This window comes from Ciconia boyciana, chromosome 3, assembly GCF_034638445.1.
Source record: "Ciconia boyciana chromosome 3, ASM3463844v1, whole genome shotgun sequence".
NCBI lineage: Eukaryota > Metazoa > Chordata > Aves > Ciconiiformes > Ciconiidae > Ciconia > Ciconia boyciana.
In genome coordinates, this window is record NC_132936.1 from 76,169,380 (window position 1) to 76,186,359 (window position 16,980).

The 16,980-nt window shown below is 44.2% G+C and overlaps 1 protein-coding gene across 1 annotated transcript; it reads left to right on the forward strand.

Moving 5' to 3' along the window:
* Nucleotides 1-8,969: 8,969 nt before the first annotated feature.
* Nucleotides 8,970-16,837, forward strand: ACAT2 (acetyl-CoA acetyltransferase 2). The gene is made up of 9 exons (XM_072856203.1): nt 8,970-9,136; nt 9,281-9,415; nt 10,629-10,810; nt 11,717-11,834; nt 12,604-12,747; nt 13,684-13,806; nt 14,562-14,716; nt 15,886-15,996; nt 16,601-16,837. Exons 1-9 carry the CDS (start codon nt 9,088-9,090, stop codon nt 16,766-16,768), a joined length of 1,185 nt encoding a protein of 394 aa, XP_072712304.1. The 5' UTR covers nt 8,970-9,087; the 3' UTR covers nt 16,769-16,837.
* The last annotated feature ends 143 nt before the right edge of the window (nt 16,838-16,980 follow it).

Genomic DNA, 16,980 nt, shown 5'->3' on the forward strand with positions numbered 1-16,980 from the left:
CGCCCCGCCTACAGGCCACCCCCCCCGTCAGGGGCGGGGGGCTGCGCGCGCAGCTAGCGCGGGGCGGCGGGAGCCGCCGCAGTGGCACGGAAGGGAGGCAGCGGCCGGCTCGGCCCCAGCCCGCTTGCGGGGCTGCCTCGGGAGAGCTCGCCCCTCGCCCGCCCCGCCGGAAGGCGGTGTCGGGGCGCCCCTGCCTTGCCGGTGCGGTGGTGTCCTGGGGTTGTTTGCGGGGGAGCGCGCGGCGGGCAGCGAGACGCGGGGCATCCTGGGGCCGGCGGAAGGATTCGGGCGCTGCGCGGCCCCGGCGGGAGGCCCCGCTGTCTGCTTCCTCCTGCAGCCGCCGGGCGGGACGGAGTGCGCGGGGCCGCGCCTCGCCTGCTCCTCCGCCGCGGCCTCGCCCGTGAAAGCGGCTGACGGGGAGCGGCGGCGGGAGCCCCGGGGGGCCGCCTGGGAGAGCTGCTCGGTGCCTTCTCGGAAGGCTGACGGAAAAGATGGCATCTCCAGAAGGGAGCAGTGCGCTTAGCAGTTAATAACGTGCAAGATGGGCGCCGGGCTTCCCAGCTTGGCTGCTGGGGCTTTCTGCCCGTCTGCCGGGTCGGGGAATGGTCGTTTTCTCGCGGTTAAACCGAGCTCAGCGGTATCGGTGCAAGTCGGTGTCAATCGCCAATGAAAGAAAAGGCAGTTATGGTCCAGCAGCTTCCAAAGAAATTAAACTTCAGTTTCAGTGTTTGGGAAAAACAAAGAATAAAGCATACTGTTTGCCCTTAATTGCAGTGTAGCACTGAGCTGCTACTTTAAAAGCAGATTTCTTATTATCTTGATTTCTCGAGCAGTGTTATTAGGACAAGTAAATACGTTCCCCCCTTGCCAGCAAAGTCATAAAGCTTCTGTAGGCTAAATCAGTCTGTCAGCTGGGTTGTGCAGGCGTAACTGCCACTCACTACATCGCTGTTGATGCTCCAGAAATCTGCTTTCTTGACTCTGTTACTGGTAGCAGAAAGAATGTATTTGCTACAGAATAGGGTCCAATGCACGTTGTCCCCATATCCATGTGTGTGTATGTATATAAAAACACAACAGATTTTCAGTGATAATTTGAAAAACATTTTGAAACCTATGCCATGCTTCAAGTGATTTGACATGGCTACCCAAAAAAGGGTAAGGATTGTGTGATTAGTGACCACAAGGACAGAGGGCTTGAATTAATTCCTTTTAACTCTTACCTTTTTAAACTGAAAAAGGTATGCTGTGATTAGTGTTCTGGGTTTCTGGCTCCTGCCTCTGGTTACCTCCAAAAATACCTTGCAGGTATTTGTTTTAAGCTTTCAGATACTAATTACCAGATTAAGCTGCCATATGGTAGCATGGATGAGGTGCTGAAATACCAGAGTAGTCCTTAATATGATCATTAATGTAGCAAATTGACCTGATTTCCTATGCACAAATGTAAACATTACAGTACTAAAAATGTTTATAAGCCAAGTAGGACAAGAAATGGAAACTTTTTCTGTATAAAAAGGGTGCAGAGTTGTACTTAAGGCTGTTTCTGTTCGGTGTATTTCTATTCTCTGTATAAATTGCCTAACATTTTCTGTATATCACTGGCGATTTAAACACAAGATCTCCCTATATTTGCCTGGAGTTTGGCTATTCTTCATTATGTTCAGAAACCAGGTCTCCCTTGTGTCTTTTTAATAGTACAGATAAAGGTCTAGCTCAGATACACCGTAAGGTGCAGGACCTTAAACCTTTCACCGGTGCCTGTTGTTGGTGTTCATGAGCATGTAGAAAATATTCCTGCATTTTTTTTACCCCATGTCAGCACTTAGTTATTTAAAATTTATCTTTACAAGTGTAGATTACATGTGGGAAGAGTGGTAGCTGAGCAAGAAGCAGCCAGCCAGAGACATCTAGAGGTGAGAGGAATCGGTCTGCAGAGCTTTATATTCTGACCTGCCTTCTTTCTGTCCCTTCAAATTAACGTCTATTTTCAGCCTACGCTTACAATTTTTGTTTGAGAAAATAAGAGCAGCAATTTGTTAACCGGTCCTCTTGATAGTTTTCGGAAGAGGACATTTAACTGAAATAGTCTTTTATTCTCTTTGCACATCACCTAACACAGTGAGAACTAGCCTGGGATTTTTTGGTGCTATTGGAATAAACATGTTGACACCTATATTGGGTTATGTTTACAGCGTGATAACGGGAGTAAATTTGCTTCTCAAATAGGTGCTAGCATAACTCCCAGCAGCATCATTTGTCCTCAGATGAGAGGACACGTAACCATCTGTCCAAGCACCAACAAAAAAGCAAAATTCATATATTCATTCATCTATAATGATAAGATGAAATAGGAACCAGATTATGAACATGTGGGCAGTACAGCTTGCCGTAATTAAACACAAGAAATAAATATGTTTAAGGTGAAAATAACGACTGCACTTTCATTAAGTATATTGTGTTTGTTTAAGAGGTCATGTGAATTATATGGTAAAATTGTTGCAGACTTCTCTCTTCTGTGTTTGGCTTTGATGGAAAAGTTGATAACGAAAGAGGGAGAATGTCCTGACAAGACCGTCCTTTGGCATTAGAGTAAACCCCCTGCGCTCCCACGCCACTGCCCACGCTCGTGCTAGCGTCTCTTTCACGCCCAACGCCTGCTCAGGGGATGTTAATGGAAACAGTTTTTGTTTTAAATCTGCTTGTGTTGTCTCACCTGGTTTTAGGTTCCCTGAATGACTGTTGTTCATTAACTTAATCATCCATTAACTGGAAGGCTTGTAATTGTTTTTACCTGCCCAGTTCTGGGTTTCCTTTTCTCCCCTTGGTTTGGGATGGAAGCCAGCTGGAACAACACAAACACTAAGACGCTCCTAAACTTAGAGGGATGCTGTTTGTCACCTTTTTTTTTTGCCTTATTTTTCTGTTGGCAGTCTGTGACACCTTTGCATGGGCCACTGACCCCCGCCACGTGGTGGGACAGCACGGCAGCCGTGGGGGGAGCGCTGCGAAGCCCCAAGCATGGGTCTCCACACTTCCCACTGGGATCGCAAGAGCCATTTCCCCTCCTTTTCATGGCTGAATAGCGAGAGGCGGGTGAAACACCGTGGCGTGGGAAATGCAGGCTTTAAGGAAAACTATTTACTAGTATAAAAGACTCATCAAATAATAGTCTGCAGGTCAGGAAAGCTAGGAAATAGGAAAAAAGTGAGATAAAGCATTGTTCAGAAGAAAAAAAAAGTTTGGAGCACTATTACTTACATTTCTTAGAGTTTTAAAGGACCTTAAAATATCAGGAACTAAAGAAAGGCTAATCAGCTCTTGCAAAGGTTGTCCTTGACTTGTAAGGACATGAGAGGGAGGAAGGCAAAACCGCGGTACGTCTGCTGCTGGAGCAGAGAGTGAGCTCTTGGAAGGCACTAGAAAAGGCTGCTGTAGCCTACAGGTGTGGGGGGAAGATAAAATGTATGGATTGCTGCACTGTGAAGAAAGCGATAGAGAGGTCCTTCAGGTAACTACTAGGTAAAGATCTGGACAACAAAAAGCCCAAATTTGACATCCATGAGCTCTCCCTCTCTTACAGAAGCTTCCTGAACACTAGGCTGCAGGCTTAATGCTTTCTTTATAACCCCTGATAAGAGGTTTTTAAGGATCTTACTGGAATTGTCACATATTTTTCTTCCATTTTTAAAGCAAGAGGTAATTAGAACTTCTTCAGAAAGCTCTCATAAGGACTTATCTTTTAATTACCAGTAATTTTTTACGATTTTGTATCTGTAAAAGACTCTATGAAAGCATATAAAATCAGCAGTATGATAATGTACAGCTCCACAGAGACAATTTGATTGGCAACTCTTATCTCCAAGATGGCATGACTTTGCAATGCTGCCGCACACCTGTGAATTGGTGTGTGCAACACAGTGGTCAGGAATTTTGTTCCTGCTAGTGGCTGACCACAGCAGTGAGTGAACTCCAGAGCCTGTCCTGAAGACATCCCCTGACTGACAATCAGTCAAAACATAATTACAGCCAAATGGTGACTCGAGTTAAATTCCGTTTTGGGATGCCTGATAAATACTGCAAGCTTACATTTGAAGTACAGGTGTGCATATAGTTGCTAAGGATATAAACCCAGGTATGAAGTATAGGTGTGCTTCATAAACCCAGGTATTTACTATACCTTTTTTTAAGCCATAGAAAGGCTATGATGGTTTTAATAATGCGAAGGTTTTTCTGTCTGAGGGGAAAACAGCATTTTTTATTAAACACTGATTAGGTTAGAAGCTTTCCCTGACAAAAATAGATTCAAGGAAAACATAGATTGCTCTTAACACAACCATGAACATTTTTTGCCTATCAGGACCTTGATTTCCAAGGACCCAATCAGTCAGGTTGGAGTTTGAGGTTGAGGAATCTTAGAAAATGTAAATCTCATCCTCACTGGGAAAACAGTTTGTTCTGTGAGGCATACCTTATGTGCTAAACTTATCCATAGACAACTGAGTGTCAGTCCACTGGTAAGAAAACCTGGAAAAAGAAAGAATTGTCTTTCTAGACCTGAGAAAGGTACTAAAGGTGCTCAGCAAGCCAGAGTGCCCTATATGTCCTCACACAATGTCACAGTATGTGGAGAAAGGAAAAGGCTTCCTCAGATCTTTCCCAAATGGAAAAGGCTCTGGTTTTCATGAAATTATGCCTGTCATTGAGCTTACTTGTTTTGGTAGCTGATTTAATTTTTTTAAGGAGAGAAAAATTGTGACTTTGCTGTCCCTTTGTCAAAGAGCAAAAAGCTGGCTTTTTGCTTAGACCAACTAAAGAACAATTCCTATTCCCTATCAGGAATAAAAGTAATTTCAAACACAGACAAACCACAGAAAACCTGTGAATGCCTCTTAAATGCTTTCAGATGAGAACTACGGACCCCCAAAGTATCAAGGATTATGAGGTGTCTTACATAATTACCGTGACAAGGTTTGACTCCTATCTTTGAAGACACCAGTTTTAGTGTACACTCCTGCAAAAGTAGTCAAGTGTGTTCCTTGCTGCTGGCTAAGAATAAAAAAAAAAAGAGAAATAAGAAAAAGCAGGATACTCTTGTCGCTATTAGTAACAGAAGTCCCAAATGATGGCCAATTATTTGACATTAAATTTAAGTATCATAAGTATCATATCCTATAGCAAAGGCCCAGTTCCATAAAATATGAAGATGGATCACTTCTGCTTCAAACTTATGTCTTGATCATGGGAACACGTTGGTATTTGCTTATTTCATTGCCGTGAGTGTTCCCACACAGCTGCAGATGAACTGAACACCAACGAGGACGTGAATAATGTATCTCCGTGAGTGACCAGAGGAGCACACCAGTTTTTTCTGGCTGTGCAGTATGGAATGATGCTAGGCAACATCAGTGGGGAAGGAGAAGGAGCCACATCTCCTTCCCTGAGGAATCCCATATGCATTTTTTTTTCTGTAAGGATCCCAACAAAGCAGATATTAGTACCATTATTTGAGTATAAGATTTTAAAGCTTAGAGAATTTCCTATTACAGGAAAGTTGTAAAATTAAGGTTTTTTGAGAATTATAGAATGATCTCCTATCAAGATTTACAAATTTAAAGTAATTGTTCTTTGCAATTTTTTTGCCTATAAAAGGTGCAGCTTAGTTTTCATCAAACTCGCATCCCCAGCAAAAGCATTTTTGTAAATATTCACCGACCAAGTGTCAGATTTATGGTAAAAACCACGGGTTTCACATTTTGGTAACAACACTGATCTCTGTAAAGGTTAAATTTATAAAACTTCTTTTAGCAGAAAGGTAAATTAGTGAACACTAAAATTCTCTAAACTTTAGCCTATTTCTAAAAAAACTGAGCCACCGTTACCAAACAAAAATGCCAAAATCTTTGCACTTTGAGTATTTCACATAAGGCACAAGTCCATTTCATTGTGTTCATAGAAAGGTAATAAATAAACTTTGCGCAACATAGCCTTACTCTTTTACTGATAGCAAGTAAGCTCTCTGTTCTGAATTGACGTCCTAATTTTTACTGACTGACTTAATTTCCCAGAGCTTAGATTTCCAAGAAATGGTAAAATGTACCAGCATAGGGCAGTAGTTTGCTATTGAGTATTATGCTGCTCATTAAATACACTGAATTTGAAAGCACAGCTGCCTCATCATGTTTAATAGCTTTTTTCCTGCATTTAAATAACTTAACTTTGATCTGTACCATACATGTTTCATAATTATTTGCCTTTGTGCAATTGCTACATTATTTTGTTCCTTTACATGTCCCTTTTATGCATTTGGATCTCAATCCTGGACACCATCCAAGCAGAGTTAAATAGGGTACTGCAAGTCTGATAAAGATACAAAGATAAAACTCATTCATCTTTGTCATTTCAGGGTAGCCCAACATTGCAACCTGGTCCGTCACTCGAGTTGCAAAACAGTTCTGCTGTTTGGGGCTGAGAGCAAAGGTACAGCAGGTCGGCTCATTGGGGTGAGCTGGCCTGAAGTCCCCGGGCCTGCTTCACATTCAAACTCTTTCCATCTGTTAGTGGATTAAAGGTGAAGTGTGGGGAGGGAAGGGGCTGAAGCCTCACTCTATGTTCTATTAAATATTTATGGTGATATTTGTAAGCTTTTAGATACAAGGGAATCCTGTCTGTAAGGCTTACTTCAAGGGTATTGTTGTTTTTGGACTTTGCACACCTGCTAACATTTAACGTTAACCTGAGCTCATCTTACGTTATTGATTTTGTATTTGCATTGGTGACCTGAAGTTGTCATCAGTCAAATATTACACTAAGAATGATGTATTGGTATATGGTACAGTTGATAAACTAGGTTACTTGGTGCTGCCCTCACACATCTGTATTACTCCTTCTCTACTGAATTTTGAAAAGGTGCAGAGACTACATTCAGTCACATAGGGTTGCTCAGGGACTGTACAATATTATTCTAAAACATTCACTCTGTATTGCTTAAAGTAATATATTCCTGACTTTTGCTTTTATGGTAGATCTCCTAATTAGTTACTGATGAGTCTTTTGAAAAGACACCAAACATGTTTTTCCCATCCAGATTTAATCTGAGGTCTTTGTTAGTGTTATCAGCTGCCCTGAGCGCACAGCATCATTAAAGAAAAGCTGTAGCGTGTGCCTGTTGCCAATTAATGCATCCTTAGGAGACTGGTAGATCAGTCTGCCTAAGCATTTGGCTGCCCATGGGGTTTTCCAGAGGTTTCCTGTCCTGAAGATATCTGAGGGGATTCTTCTCTTGCCAAAAGCTGGAAAACCCAAATTAACTGAGGAAATCTTATGACACATGGTTCCCTCCTTTGGCCTTATCCTTCAGTCAGACCGAAATACCTAAAAGGAGGAACCTATTTTGAGCGTTGGAGTTACTCCGACCAGAGTGTTTTAACAGAGTTGCTGGTGAAATCTAGGCTAACAGCCTTGCTTTCCATAGCTGAAGTGGGTTTTGTTCCTATCTAGTAATGCTGTAGCTTTTTACCTTGCAAAGCAAGAATAGCGACTGATAGGAGCCAGAGGAATCCAACTAGGCTATTGTATTGCTCCTGTTGCTCACTGTTTCCACACGGAGGGTTCAGATACATTTTATGCGTGCAGATTTAATACCACCAAGTTCAGATTAGCCAACATGCAGAATGCAATCACAGGTGTATCGGTGCATCCACTGTCATGTATGTTTGTCAGTGTTTGTCATCTCACACGACGTGCTTTTCTGGGTCTTAATTCGTCCTTTTTTTTCCCCAAAAAGCCTGACCAAATTTTACTATGCTGATAACAAATATATTCCCCCAACCTCGCTGATACTCTAGCGAAGGTAGGAGCAACAGAACATTATCTAACCATCTTCTCGGCCTTCAGCTGCAACTTCAACGCGGTGCTTTGGCTGGTACGTCCATTAGGCTGAGTACCTGTTCTGCGAACAAGTCAGCACAGGATGCAGCACAGGAAGGAATGAGGGCTGAAGATCTAGGCTGTGAGACAGACGAGCGACTTCAGCCCGGTTTTTTTCCCTTTTTTTTTTTACTGCTGTTACTTTCTTTGACTTATGGTTCCTCCCTTTACTCTGTCCCTTCTTCCTCCAAATGTCTTAATGTTGTTGCTCCCCACCCCACACCTCTAGCCTTCCCGGCTGCATTTCCCCACAGAGGAACATTTCTGCCTGCCTGCCGTGCTAAGGGTTGCGGCCCTGCTGCCGCCCCTCTCCTGCCGGCCTCCGCCGCCCCGGCTGCCCCGCAGCTCCGGCTCCGCTCGGCTACCCCGGCCTTCCCCTTGCAGCAGTCGCCTCCCGCAGCCCGGGAGTAGCCCCCTGCTTGCCTCCCTCTGCAGGCAGGTCAGACAGGAACGGCTCTCGGGCCAGAAAAAGTATAAATGCCGAAAAAGTATAAATATGTTAGGCTACTGTTAAATTAAAAAAAAAAAAAAGACAGACTTGTGTTGGGTGTTGGTAATCTCTGGGTGTCAGTAACTGTTGCTGAGCAGATCGAACAGTGACAGGCAATTTTGCGGTTTAGTTTAATTATTCTGTTGGGTTTTTTTCTGCTCACATAGATCCTATGAGATGCCACCATGAAAAACAAACTGCCTAGAAGCCAAAAGATGATAACGGAGCATTCGATCTGCATATTTCATTTTATAAAAGGGTAAACTATCAGCAAGAGGTGGCAAAGGCGCTGAACAGGCCCCGGGTGTATTAGCGGGACGGGCGAGACGGGGTGCCTGAAAGCCCCCGCAGCCCTGGGGCCGGCCGGCGGAGGCGCCGCGGCTGTTCCCTCACGGCTGCGGGGGGCAGATGGCAGAGGACGCCCCCACCCCACTGCCGCCGGCCTCCCCCTCTCCTCAGGGGCCGGGCCACCATCACCCGTGCGGGCTCCCTCCTCCCGCCCCCGCGGCCGGCAGCGGCCCGCCCCGCCCGGAGGCAGGCGAGGGGCGGGACCGGCAACACGCGAGGGGCGGCCCCGGCGCCGGCTCCGCTTTCGGCCCGGCCGCGGCTGCCGCTCCCGCTCCGTTCCCGCTCCCCGCCGCCGCTCCGCGCCCGCCACTGCTGCCGCCATGAGCGCGGACCCCGTCGTCTTCGTCTCCGCCGCCAGGACCGCCGTCGGTGAGGGGCCGGGCCGGGCGGCGGGCGTACCCCCCGGTGCTGGGCCGGGCCGGGCCGGGCGGCGGGCGCCCCCCCCCGCCCCCCGCCTTGTCCGGGTGTCCCCCCGGGGCCGGTGCTGAGCTCTCTCCCTCTGTGTCCGCCCAGGCTCCTTCAACGGCGGCCTGTCCGCGCTGCCGGCACACGAGCTGGGGGCCGCCGTCATCCGGGAGGTGCTGCGGCGGGCCGGGCTGGCCCCCGAGGAGGTGTCGGAGGTGATCCTGGGGCAGGTCCTCACCGCAGGTAGGCGGGGGGGCAGTGGCGGAGGCCTCTTCCCGCAGCCGGGTGGTGCTGGACGGGCTCTGCCCCTACGGCCACGTCCCTCCTTAGCTGCCCCATTGAAACAGCTCGGGTTTCACGTTTCAGAACGTGATTCCTTGCCGTTAAGGACCCGGTTCGTTAACAAAGGACTCGAGCGGCATCCTGGCTGCTCCTCCGCACGCCCTGGATGACCAAACCCGTTGCCGGGTCCTTGGAAAGGGTGCGGTGGGGGATAGTTTGTTTTTTTCCAAATCCCCGAAGTAGCTAACAGCGTATGTGTGAAAGTCAGTTTCTCTTCTTTGTTACAGCATCCCTGCTCTCACGGTGGTCGTCTCCTCATAAATTTAACACCATAAGTAATGGTAACTCTGAGGCTTTGAGAGCGAGGCCTGCGTTTGTGTTTATCTGCAAGATCTGTGATGCCGCTCGCTGGGAGGCAAATATTTCGATTTAATGAAAACGTGGCTGATAGGGAATTGATTGTTTTGAAACGGTCCTCTTCTTTTTCCAGGGTAATGTTTAATCAGCAGAGTCATAGGGCAGGTTTGTATTCTAAAGAGGGAGGAAGAAAATATAGGAAATACATATTTTTCTCTTACTTCAAGCTGATCCAGATTGCTGTGTATTTTTAGCTCCCTGAATGATGTGCTCTCCTTTTCCATTTCTTTACATACAAAGAGCTGGCATTACTTTGGCCTGGGGATATGCAGATGAAGAATGTTTTCCTTGAATGTAGTGTTCCTATTCTCTCCATCAGGATTACAGCAAAGAATGGAAGCTTTCGGGACTGTCCTTGCATAATGCTGCTTTTGGTTTCCATAGGAACTTTCAGGGCAAGTTGTCTGCTGGTGATGTACGGAAGATGTCAAAAAGAAACCCTCCGGCGAGTAGCAATTTAAATGATCTCTCATCTTATGTACAACAGGCTAGTGCTAATTTGAAGTTGGTGTTTCATCTGACCTGCCATCAAAAGCACAGTTGCAGATATAAAACTATCAGTAGCAAGTCCCTTATCTTGCAGATATTTTATTGATCAACAGTATAAATGAGAGAGGTAACTGAGCTCCTGTTTACAGATTACTGAAAATAGGAGCGAGCTCTAAATTTTGGTGGAAGCGGGCTATCTGTTGTGAAAAGTGACAAGGCCGACATTTGTTTTTTAAGAACAAAGGAAAAACACTGCCTGTTCCTGCAGGTGCCGGCCAGAACCCCGTCCGGCAGGCAAGTGTTGCTGCGGGAATCCCTTACTCTGTGCCCGCCTGGAGCTGCCAGATGATCTGTGGGTCAGGCTTGAAAGCGGTATGTCTGGCTGCTCAGTCCATAATGACGGGAGACTCCAGCATCGTGGTCGCAGGGGGCATGGAAAGTATGAGCAAGGTAAAGCAAATGATTGCACTCGCATTGCGCTGACTTACTGGGAGTAAACAGCATTAAGTTATGTTGAAACACTGTGTTTCTAGGCTAGCGCTCTGGAGGCAGATTGAAAGAGGAGCTTCAGTTTCTGCACTTGGGAATGAATTTACACAAGCAACAATTGGCTTCAGTAGCTTTTTTTTTTTTTTTTAAAAGACTTGATACTGTAGCTACTGAAAAGATGCCATGCAAACACACACCACATTTAAAATTCCATTTTAATTTGCATCTAGCACTGTTGTGGTGAATGATTTGCTTGTGACAGCTGGCAATAGAGTTTTTTTGTGTTGCAAGAAGCCCAAAGAAGGAATAACTGGAAACGTTATTGTTCACCAAGCAATTTGAGCTTGGAAAGGAAGCAAAGGGCTTTCATTTCAAAGTTTTCAGTCCAAGGCTGTATCGAGGAATGGTGCTGGGCTGGTGTTCTGATTCCTAACAAGGGAGTGGCCTCTTTTGCTGGGGCTTGCTAACTGCCTGCGCTGAGAGTGATGTTGGTGTTGGCTGGCAGCAGAGTGCGATCGGGAACCACCTAGAGCAGACTGGTAGGATGGGGGACCCACAGCCATATTGATTTGATTGATCAGTTGATTCGACTGATCAATCGAATCAGCCCCAGGTACGATTGATTCGATCTGTGGAGAGAAAACATTTGATGCTTGGTGATCCGCTGCTGGGGAAATGCACAGCCCAAACAGAGCATGCTAGCTGGCAGATTCCGGAGGGAGAGATGGAGCAGGCAGCCGGGGAGACTGCTGGGATTTGAGGTAGCTACTGCAGCTGCAAGGCAGGGGTCTGTCTCTTCAGCTGTCTGGCTGTATTGTGCACTGGAGATACAAAACATCTAACTCCTTTTGAAATACCTTCTTGCAGGCTCCTCATGTAATTCACATGCGAGCTGGGGTGAAAATGGGAGAGGCTTCTTTGCAGGACACTATAATCCTTGATGGCCTTACAGATGCTTTTTATCAGTATCATATGGGTATAACAGGTAAGTGGTGACAGTCCAGGAAATGAAATGATTAACTGGGGACGGGGGAAGAATTCACTGACAAGAAATTTCAGAAATCTGAAGTTTCAAATAAGGTGTTTCAAGCTGTCCTTAAGTTGTAGTCGTGAAAAAGAAAGAAATCCCTAATATTGAAAGGCATTGAAGGCATTTTCTGCTTTGTTTGTAAAGCTACTGGGTTTTTTTTTTCTGTCTGAGCTAATCTCACTGCATCTTTTTTACATCCGAGCAATTTAATTTAATTTCAGGAAAAATAAACAAAATAATCCCTGTATGTAACTGAAGCACTCAGCAGCACAGATTTACAGTGGGGGGAAATTATGTAAAGTGTACTGTGGATACACATGGTTCTGCAACTTCAGGTTATTGCATCCTGGATGGGATAGTCAGCCAACTGCTTTTTCAGACCCTGCTTATGAAACAGATGAACTTCAGAACTGTTCCCTCCCCTGAAGTAGCTGTAGAGAGATCTGAGCATAATAATCCAGAGAAGCACTAAACTAGAAAAGCTTGCTTGCATTTGTATTAAACTTGATATACCACCTGGGAGGAGATCCCGCACAGAAATTTTCACACTCAAAAGAAAATAGAGAATCACGAGCAAACAAAACGAGGAAATCATAATGAAAACTGTTCAACAAGCTTAGCTGCTTTCTACAGCAAACATTAATGACTACCTTTGTGCTTACAATTTTATAACTTCAAATTTCAGTGTTTCCTGATGGCAGTTTGCATTTTGTTCCTATTTCAGCTGAAAATGTGGCCAATCAGTGGCAAGTCAGCAGAGGGGAACAAGACCAACTTGCTGTACAGTCACAAAACAGGGCAGAGGCAGCACAGAAAGCTGGCTATTTTACAAAAGAAATTGTTCCTGTTCTTGTACCTTCTAAAAAAGGTAGGTGTGAATGGATAATGGCAGCTGGTTTCAAAGAAAAATGTTTTCTGCTATGTCTGCTATGATCAGTGGATGGTTTCCCAGCTATACAGCCTTTTCTGTAAGCTGTTCTGTAAGCATGTAGCCTGTTGCTCTCTTTTTCAACCTCCAGTGGTTATTTTTTGAAGTAAGAGAGAAACAATGCAAATGTGGAATATCTAAATGTAGCTTTCTGCAAATACTACTACTATCTGTTTATTGGGGATGTAATTACTACTCAGGCAAACCGCTGACTTAACATAGGCTCGGATACGGTACCAAAATCAGTATTTTTGTTTCGTTAGGCTCCTGCTGCACCAAACTTAAAACAGTCATGTTGATCTGGCAAACCTTGCCCACCTAGTAAAATACACAGTGACAGGGATATAAACAGACCTATAATGGTGCTTGAGCCAAAGGTCTGTTTCTAGAGCAGGGGAATTCCCCTAGCTCTTTGTGAGGTGGGTACAAAACCTGAATTTTCCAAACAGAAATCAAGAATCAGTTGTTTAACATTTGCATTGAATAGACCCTGTGGGAAAAGGTCTGGCATTAGGCCAGTTACAAACTAATGATGGGCTTTCCTGATACCAGTTTAGATAGTAATATTTAATGACGCTTGACTACTTTTTGCAAGAGGAGGAACAGCAAGAACAAGATCTGCTTTTGTACAACTACAACAGTATACAACAGTATTTTAGTTGTTAGTGTTTGTCTCAGAAAACCCTGCTGTCTGTCCTGCTAGAAGCAGCTGGAGGGAGCTTTAACACATTGCACTGAGCAGCACCAACAGAATGGCTTTTTGGTTAAAGGAATGTGGCATATGTTCCCAATCAGCCTCTTGTTTGTGCCAGATATCTGTTCGAGACAAGTGCGTGCCATTAGACCCTCCTGTGAGTATAATGCTCTGTTTTTCAGGTCCTATAGAAGTTAAAACAGATGAACACCCTCGACATGGGAGCAACTTGGAAACAATGGCAAAATTAAAGCCCTGTTTCCTGACGGACGGAACTGGGACAGTAACAGCAGCTAATGCTTCAGGTTGGTCCATCTGGCTAAAACTGAAATGGAAGAGAATCGTAGCTGCCTGTGGCTCAAGGCAGAGGGACTCTGCGAGGGGTTGGCTGCCGTGTGGTTACTGCTGAATTTATTTTGCAGAAAATGGCAATGTGTTTGACAACGTAGGTAGGACTAGAATATAACTGTGGTGGAGGATTTCTTTACAGATGTGTTGTCTTTGGTTTGCTTACTTTCTATGAAGCAATACAAGTGTTTGGACAATAACAGCAATATTTGATAGGCTGGAACAAAGAGAGACTACATCCTCTCTTTTTAAAACTATTGTCTAGTGGTTTCTAATGATGCAGGTCTGGACAAAGGAAAATTTAACAATTCATGTTTGAAAACGTTACTCCTGTGGGACTAACTCTCCTGCCACCAGCAGCTTTGAAACTTCTTCCTTGGTCCTTATGCTGCCTCTTCCAAAGTCTACCCGATAAATCTGATGGGCTCCTTTTTCAGATTGTGTCTCAACTCTTCCACCTGCTGCTTTCCAAATAGAAATCATAAATGTGTCACATTTACAGCAGTATAGCTGTGTTACCCATATTAAGTGTTTGTGTCAAGGGCCAGACTTGTCTGATCTGAAAAAAATACTGACCTAAACCAAGAAAAAATTTGTGATTTTTTTGTTTGTTTGTTTTGTCTAGATTGTGAACTTATGCAAGCAGGAAAAGGTGGTACAGTTAAAGCCATAAAACCCAACAAATACATAGAAGTTGTTTGTCATTCCACAGGTATAAATGATGGAGCTGCAGCTGTAATTCTAATGAAGAAATCGGAAGCTGCTAGGAGAGGTCTAATGCCCTTGGCTCGGGTTGTATCTTGGGCTCAGACAGGTATAGATCCATCTATAATGGGAGTAGGGCCCATTTCAGCAATAAAGCAAGCTGTAAGTAGTTATCTATCTATCTATGTATCTATTATTTAAAAACTTGTAATCGCTTTTCATTTTCTGCCCATGTCTTGGTTTTTCTATTTTCTAAGGAAAACTTAGTAGAAAAAATAAACTGAGTGAAAACAAGACTTAAAATAGTGGAGAGTATATAAGATTGAGATTTCTAGTGCTACCAGACTAGTGCCTACTCACTGGGAGAAAAAAAATGTATAGGTATATGAACAGAGTTCAGAACATAAATGAGTCAGTCAGGTTTGTGAAAGGCCACCTAGATAACCTAGGAGGCTAAATATAAAATTTAATGGATGTGTATACTAACCTAATCGGGGGATGCTTTGTTTCTGCCACGATATGGTTCTGATGCTACGTCTGGCCAGGTTAATTTTCAGATCACTGCATGATTGTGTTTGCAATAGTACACCACTTGGAGAAGGGCCAGTGAGCGCATCTGCATTAGTAAATGTAATGGCACCCTTTGTGTTTTGGTTTGCCCTGCGAAAGGGTTGGAGCATGCAAATTTGATTCCTTTCAGGTGAAACTAAACAAGAAGGTGCACTCCAGAACCACATCTAATGTGCTGAAACCATTATTGCACCCACGGATGCGCTCTGTGTTCAGTTAACAAGACAAGGTTCTCAAATGTTAATCTTCCAAAATAGCCACCAATGAAGAACTTCAGGTGGCAACTTTCAACTTAAAGGCAGGAGAGACTGGATGAATTACACTTGAGACACATTGCTAATGGTCATTTCACTATTTCCTATGTAAAAATCTGTATTAAGCAGAGAATCTCTAATGGAATCAGACTTATGTACTGGAAAAACTTGCTTTTAATCTGCTAAAACCTACTTTTGCAAACAGTGCTTGTTCTGTTTGATTCCCACAATTGCACCACCACCGCTATGTATGTAAAATTAGTCAAGATTTTTTAAGAGCAGCCAGCATGTTATAGCACATCATAGTGACTTTTGCTAACACTGAAATTTTGTCTGTTGTCTTCAAGAATTCTGTCATCGACCCTGGCTATTAAAAAAAAAAAGCTTCCTTCAACTTCTTAGAAGTGGTGACTTCAAATCACCCAATTTATGTCTTATGAAAAGCTTTCTCTGGTGCTGAGAGAAACCTAAAAGATAATAAAGCCTCAATTTATTTTGTTTTCTCAGATTGACAAAGCCAGCTGGACTCTGGAACAAGTTGACCTGTTTGAAATTAATGAAGCCTTTGCATCGCTATCTGTTGCAATAGCAAAAGAACTGAAAGTAAATCCAGAAAAGGTAATGAACATATTTGAGGCCATAATTAGTTTGCCTCCTGTAATTCAAAGTTATTCCATTCTGTGCATCTGGATTGTATTCCAAAGAGGTGAGAACAGTCCTTTTGCAATCACTGTGCCCTAAGCAAAAAGGATGGGAACCCCAGTGGGCACTTCCATAGGCTACTCTGCTGTAGGCTTGCTTTGCTAGCAGGCACACTGTTTCCCAGCTGAACAGGCAACTGTATTACAGTGGATGGACATGCACCTCTAGAGAACTGCTTGAACAGACCTGTAATTAACTTCAGAATCTAAACTTGCTGCTGGAAGTGTATTTGCTGCCATATTCTTCCAGTGATGGCAAAAAGTGCAGGTATTACTCTACCCTCCCTAAATTCACCTCAATTATCACCTTAATTATCTTCAGAGAGTAAAGATGGGCTCCTTCCAGAAGAAATACTAATGACAGCTATTGTATTCATGTTCAATTTCTCCTTGAAAGGGTGGTAGCAGTTTCAGGCTTACTCACAATCAAGGACTATATCCAGTGAAGTAATTCATGTTGAAACTCAACTAAGTTAGTTAAATGATCTCTTAACTTGACTTTCTGTATTTTTTTTTTTTAGATTAACATCCAAGGTGGAGCTATTGCTCTTGGCCACCCTCTTGGTGCCTCTGGTTGCCGCATCCTTGTTACTCTTCTACACGCACTGGAACGAACAGGCGGAAAACGTGGTGTTGCTGCTCTCTGTATAGGAGGAGGAATGGGAATAGCCATGTGCATCGAGAGATGAATGTGAATGAATTAATAGCTAGTGCTAACTAGCTTTGAAACAGTTCACTAATAAACTTCTAATCATGGAGCTTATGTTTATTTTGCCTAAAATTAAATAAGCTTACGCCATTGCTTTCTGCCACTCAATAACTAGAGTGCCTGCAGTAGCCACCAGCCTTGTCACAGCAATGATTAACACATGCTGAGCTTAAATTCCCAATGCAAGGACCA

Bases quoted from the DNA above. Each gene is read 5' to 3' on its own strand.
- ACAT2 (XM_072856203.1), top strand. From the start codon at position 9,088: ATGAGCGCGGACCCCGTCGTCTTCGTCTCCGCCGCCAGGACCGCCGTC. The intron at 9,416-10,628 runs GTAGGCGGGGGG...CTGTTCCTGCAG, and splicing joins GGGGCAGGTCCTCACCGCAG to GTGCCGGCCAGAACCCCGTC. The intron at 10,811-11,716 runs GTAAAGCAAATG...ACCTTCTTGCAG, and splicing joins GCATGGAAAGTATGAGCAAG to GCTCCTCATGTAATTCACAT.